Source organism: Leuciscus leuciscus (assembly GCF_965113295.1).
Source record: "Leuciscus leuciscus genome assembly, chromosome: 22".
Taxonomy (NCBI): domain Eukaryota; kingdom Metazoa; phylum Chordata; class Actinopteri; order Cypriniformes; family Leuciscidae; genus Leuciscus; species Leuciscus leuciscus.
The window spans coordinates 17,387,570-17,394,337 of record NC_138746.1 but is presented as its reverse complement, the minus strand read 5'-3'; the positions used below and the strand labels follow the sequence as shown (position 1 = coordinate 17,394,337).

At 37.5% G+C, this 6,768-nt stretch overlaps 1 protein-coding gene across 1 annotated transcript; it reads right to left on the bottom strand.

Moving 5' to 3' along the window:
• Positions 1 to 1,251: 1,251 nt before the first annotated feature.
• Positions 1,252 to 6,474, bottom strand: drgx (dorsal root ganglia homeobox). The gene is made up of 6 exons (XM_082153553.1): positions 5,897 to 6,474; positions 5,297 to 5,397; positions 4,620 to 4,721; positions 2,775 to 2,944; positions 2,567 to 2,679; positions 1,252 to 2,290 (listed from the first exon to the last, which is right to left on the bottom strand). Exons 1-6 carry the CDS (start codon positions 5,952 to 5,954, stop codon positions 1,971 to 1,973), a joined length of 864 nt encoding a protein of 287 aa, XP_082009679.1. The 5' UTR covers positions 5,955 to 6,474; the 3' UTR covers positions 1,252 to 1,970.
• Between the last annotated feature and the right edge of the window lie 294 nt (positions 6,475 to 6,768).

The following is a 6,768-nucleotide window of genomic DNA, read 5'->3' as shown; positions in this document are numbered from 1 at the left end:
TTCTGTTGATTTCTAGAAATCGTCATACGTAAGACTTTACTGGTGTCACGTGATCTTAGCTGCTTTTTCGTCACTTTGGGTAGGCCTAACTACATTTTTTAGCGCGGCTTCTGATTTAATTTTTAAATTTAGACTTATTATGAGATGTAATATTTATTTAATATTTGCTATTTAACAAATTATCTATAATAATATTCTAGATGTTATAGCCTATAGTTAATCCAAAATTTATAAAATCATTAAAAATGGCACAACCAATTTGAACCTTGTTCTTAAGTTAAGTATGGAGAACATGTATTATTTTCAGTATATTTTGTTGTAGATTCAGTAAATTCTTTCATCTGTTTATTATGAGATATGATATGAGTGTCACTTATCATGTTTAATAGGAATTCTGCTTATTATATGGAAAGATGCTGTCACACTAGCTAATTAATATTGCCTGTTCATACTTAACCTTATTTGTATACATTAAAATATTCTCATTTTCAGTTATTGTCATATTGTCACACATTTCGAGCAAAGCGTATATTATTTTGTCACCATAAAACACAAATGGCATTCTGCACTGTTTCATCAGGCAGGACTTTTGACATTATCTGGCTCTGCTTTGTCACCAGGGTGTCACATCATGAATAATTAAATCACTACTTTGTGATAATACATAATTCAACATCAATTATTAATGCTAATGTGCTTGCAGTTTACTCAATTGTGTTATTGACTATCAAAGTAATTTCCTGAAAATCCTCAAGGACAAGAATTTAATCAGTCCAGCCCCTTTTCAAAGGTAGCACTGTTAAATGTTCTTAATCTAAGTACCTTTTTTTCCAATATTGCTGCTATGTTTCTTTGAAAACAGGTACTCGCATTTCCTTTTAATACCAATTTTATGGTTCATATGCTCATAAATGACTATTCCTCGTTCACTATCATATAATTGCACTGTTCTAAAATAGTGTGGTTTTGTTTGTTTTTTTGCTATAAAAGTAATTAACAAAAATAATTCAAGCGGCATGACTAAGACTCTTAAAAACCAAGTGACAACTAAGCCTTGTTGTATATCCAGTGCATAATGTCATAATTAGCACCTATCACATCTTTGTCATCATGGGAAGCATGTAAAATAGCTATGTGATATGAGAAAGTCACAATGTACTTTAAAGTAAATAAATAATAAGACCAACCGCTGCTTCCATTTTTGCAGCCCTACCGCTTGAGAACTAATTAATAATTGATCATAGCCAGATGGTGTGAGCAATAGGCAACAGGAGATGTACATGATTGCCTACATGTTTAATTGTTTTACAGAACATGTCAAAACAGGACCAGTGTGTGGACTCTTGCAGTCTATCACGGACGTACAGATGTGATTACAAGAGAGGTGTCAGTTGTCATCGCATCAGCATGAGTAAGAGTTACCCGGATCATATCATAAAACATGACAAACCACTTAATATACAGTTCTGTCCTTGATATTATCTTACATATATTATTTCACATTAGTACATTTATATTTCAGCATGGCATATATCTTGACACAATGCAGACTGTCTATCATCACCTGACTTCACAGTACACAAGTCAAACATCAAAGTGGATTGTGAAAAATTAAATGTTCACATTAGCAACCAGGGAGTTTTCAGTTTGCCACAGAGCATGTTCAAAAGTCATTCCGCCACTGAAACCGAATTGCAGCGCCAGGCGCCCGCGTAGACCCGCACAGGGCAAAACAACGTCAAGAATCATGAGTAAAAGTGAACGAGAAGAGGAAAAATTACAATTGAATTATTAGTTTGACACATACAAACACACAAAATGCACAATAAGGGATTGCACTTAACACCGTCCTGTCCAGGGTATGTCAGTGCTCTCAAAAAAGAGGCAGCAGGCATTCAATGTTTGATTATAAATCCTTCATCCAAAGTGTGTCCTCCAATAAGGAAAAAACAACAACAACCAAGATTCCCTCATTTCTTATCTGGACCCTCCTTTTGGCAGTGCAGATGCTTGTCTGGAGTTCTTCTTAACGATGTGATCTTAGAGGTGCCGGAGGCAGGACTGGAATCGCTTCCTCCTGCCGAAACAGTGCTTTGTCCCAGACCGACCCCTGGACCTGTTGGAGACCCGGCTCCCAGCAGGTTAGCTGACTGAAGAACGGCCTCTGAATGTTCCCTGGCCTTCATGCGCAGGGCTGCGACACTGGCTGTCCGATTACTCTGGCATCCATATGGTGGCAGGAAGGAGAGGCCCATTGGGTCAGGTACACAGCAGGAACACAATGGACTTCCTAATGAGGCAGACCGGAATAGTGTGTCATAATGGGGCCTTTATCATTTAAAATATGTTTTATTTCACACTGCATATATATATATAAATAACAATTTAATGGTAGATTACAGTTCTGACTAAATCTCTATCTATCTTTCTAACTATCTAGTCAACAACACAGACTGTTGCATTTTCACCCACATCAGTTGCAGAAAAAAAAAGTAATAAAAATAAAAACTATCTTATACATTTGTGCATGTTTTCATGATGACATCTAGTAGATCCTGGATCTTACCTTTTAAAGTTGCCACTTGTGACAGGGCTTGTGCATAAGTGGCTGTGTTCAGCAGAGTCCCTGGCAGACAAGATGGGAAAAAAGGTCCACCTGAACCCACCACTCTGTTAATACTGTGCATAAAGGCAAGAATTTGGCATTACATCTCTTTTGAAAAGCAAACAAATATCGTTTGTAAACGTCACATTTGATTAGATGATCTACACACTTCTGCTGTAGTTCCATTGGTTCTTTCTTATTTCTGCCATGGTCAACAGGAGACTGGTTGAGGTTTCTTGCAGGAGGTGCACCTTCACTCATTTGCTCTTTGCCTCCCTCCTGGTCCGAAGTTCCTCTCTCCGTTTTTCTCCACTTTGCCCTCCGGTTTTGAAACCACACCTAAAGAGAAAGAGAGAGAGAAAAAAACAATGAATAACATTTTCCTCTTTTAGTTTGATTAAAAAAATGCTAACTCTGTTGTCATTCTTACTCACTTTCATGTAATTTCAAACCTACATATTTCTTCTGCAGAAAAGATTCTGCTTCACACTGCTTTTGTGTTCAAAAAAAGAAAAAAAGTGTAGCATGAGGGTGAATAAATGATGACAAAATGTTCCTTTTTTGGTAAGCTATCCCTTTAATCGCCTCTCTTAAAACACATTCATATTAATTGTTAGCTGCATACATTTTAAAAATGATTATTTTCATACAATGCACATTTCTGAAATGTGCCGCAGGATCTAACAAGCCAGTGACTTATGTCAAACTTCACGAACACAACTGCTGAGCATATGCAGTGAAGTTCTTGTATGTTAATTGAATGAAGGTCATTGCCTATAACAACATTTAATTGAGCAATTTTTCATTATCATTTTTTAATGACTTCCTACTGACAGTCTCCCTGCTTCTGAGAGAGAACCATGATGAAGTCGTTTATTTCTCTATTTAGTGATTGTTTGACAACATCAGATTCGATTAAGTCTGTGCTCTCTAACGCATTAATCATATTTGAATGGGAAAGGTTGCATAATGCAGCCATATCTCCACCGCCTGGCCAGCATTGTGCAAAGGTACAATGATGTGAACAAACAAAACACCACACACATATAGCCGGCTCTCTCCACATAATATGACACAACAGTTTACTGGCAGGACAACAATATGCACAATGTAATTGTGGCAACATTATCTCACCCTTGCACCTTCCAGCTAGAAGTCATGATCCCCCAGCACTGAATGCTCTATAATTGCACCATTAATCTCAATTTGCAGTTTGTTCTTAATGCAGCACAAGCCAATTGACACTTTAAAAACGGTGGGCGCCCACTATAGCTACTACAACAAAACAGAAAATTTATTTCCTAATAATAATGTAAGTTTAATATCCCTGCATGCTGCGACCGATTCATGTTCAGATTTAATAATAGGAATCGGGTAATCCGATTAGAGAGAAATAATTTGTTTACAATCCCTAATTTACAGCAGCGAATTCCATTATCGCGTCGCAGTCATTGGTTTTAAGCGATAGTAAGATGACCCTGGGGAACAAAAGGGAAACTATTATATTTCCTACAATTAGATCTGAGCTCAGAAGGAAACCCAAAAGCAAATCTGGAATGCAGGAAATTACATACAGACACATTGAATGTAATTACACATGGCCAACTTGATATTACCGCGGATGTTTTGCAAGGCCTCAGAATATGAAATCGAAGGTTTCAGGTGCGCGAGCGGTTTATAACCTAGAATCATCGTTCTCGGGACGTTTGTCTTGTTCAAAAAGCACTGCAACCTCTCTCCATTTGCTGAAACGCGGAAATGGCAGTGCATCTAAGCAATTTTTATACCTTAGAGACGAGGGCAAATTAGTGTAGAACATTACCACTAGTTAATTATGAATGACCGATTAATCAACCTAATCTAATATTCCACATTATGTTGATGTTATTAAAGCGCATCACGGAAATGACAGAGTGGCTTCATTTACTTTCTTTGGCCAAAGGTGCTCTGAGCGCTTTACGTGATGTATTTCTCGTAAATCTCTGGATCAGGTCAGTTGTGGAAAGTGTCTCACCTGAACACGAGCCTCTGTTAAGTTGATTTTCATCGCCAGCTCTTCTCTCGTAAACACGTCTGGATAGTGGGTCTGTGCAAAAACCGCCTCCAAAGCCTCCAACTGTGTGTGAAACATTTTTATTTGGCCTTATTGCTTGAATGCATGCTTCATAATTCAGAAAGAAATATCTGCTTTTCTTTACGTTCGCTGAGAATGCCTTCCATGGGTAAAACACGGATAAAACTAACCAAAATTGTTAAACTGGTGTCTTAAAATTTTAAGTAAAATTAAAGTTATTAAAGTGGTTAAAACTTTGTACTTACTGAATAAAAGGACAGGAATCATTGCGACAATTTAAATGGATAAAAACAAAGATGTTGCTCTAATGAATTTTTTTTTTTTTTACATTAGCTATAGGCCTAGGCTACGCTCTTCGGCCTTTTTCTCGTCTTACATTTTTCCATTGTCATGCAACCTTGGTAGGCTAAGCATAAATAAGCAAATGCTCTACTTGTTTGCTTTAGTATTAAAATAAGTTTACTTCCAAAAGATTATGTATTTGTCATATTAATGTAGCCCTATGTTTACGTGCATTTACTTTACACGCGGAATGCCTAGTAAAAAAAGGACTTTATAAAGCAATATTATAATGCAAATAAGTATCAGGACAGTGGGATGTTTTGCTCCTCACTAACCTGTTGTAAAGTGAAGGTTGTCCTGTTTCTGCGTTGTTTTCTGCGCAGAAAACCGTCATCGAAGTCTCCAGAGGCGTGATTCCCAAACCCATTTGTGTTCACTGTGTAAAAGAGTAACGCGACACTATTAAAATATTATATTTCTGGTATATATATAAATGCATTTTCTCATAGCCCTAAAAAATAAGGAAAATATGATTTCCCTCATTTGCCTAATTCACGGGGAACCGTTAAATCCTTGTAATCTGCTTGAGACCTGAATGATCACTTTACACAATGAGAAACCATGACCAGCAAAATGCCAGTTGAAAAGCATGACATCTAACATCTGTTCTCAGACAGACTGCAACAAAAAGTCTCAGCTGGGCGGCTGTCAAGCTCTCGGTCACAACATTAAACACAATAAAGCCATAAAACAAAACACAAACATGGGGAGATTATAAGCCATCTTTGATCGCGTAATATAATGCATAATATAAAGATTTAAATTATAGACGACGAAAAAGGTATTTCATACAGGCCTTTATATTTAAGATTACAAAGTTAAAATTTTACATAAAACTCAATTCGTACAGAAGAAATGAAGCATAGCCTACTTACATGTATTGGTCCTGCAGCACTCTCCTTCTAACTGTGGAGGACAGTGAAAGTAAAACATGTTTCCCGGTGTTTTGCGAGTAGAGAGAATATTTCTCTCTGCATATAAAAAAAAATGGCCAAACGTCAATAGTATAGCCTGTTCTCCAACTATTACCGCGACTTAAAAAATAACTTTAAACAACACTAATACTTCTCTGCAACCGATTTGAAGTGCATAAAGTAAAAAAAAAAAAAGCATCTGTACCAATAGATGGTCTTGATGCAATCGCGATTCTCGTGTCTCCTGCTCAACCTCAGCAGAGCAATCGCACTCCCACAGTCAATCACTGAGCGCTCCAGTTTATCCGCTCTCGCGCACACAAGGAGGGAGTGACCAGATGTCTTAGTGACTGTTTAGAGCATGACAACACTCGCCTTTATAATCTCACGCGTAATTGCAATGAATCAGATTTTCGTTTTCAGGACATTTGGATAGGTTCTCCGCGCCCAACCGGATTGCGCACGTGGTGGTAAACGTCAAAAACCTCCAAGGCATTAGACTATACTACGAAAGTGTAACTTTAGCTCGACGCATGCATGCATATTCCCAAATCACGAACACACGTGCACAAAGCACGATGCACTTTTTTTTTTTTTTTTTTTACACAGTTGCTTTTTATATTAAAAATCTAGATGACTGTTTTTGAATTTAAAATTGGCTGTCAGACCAGTAATTGCTCATTATATGGGTTAGGGGTCCACTTTATACGAGAATCCACTGGCTGCGCGCTCGCAGGTCCAAATTTTGATTTTGTTCACAGCAAGGGGTCCAAGGATTTATTTCCCACTCTCGCGTAAATGATATGCAGCGGGACCCTTTCAATTACTTTTAA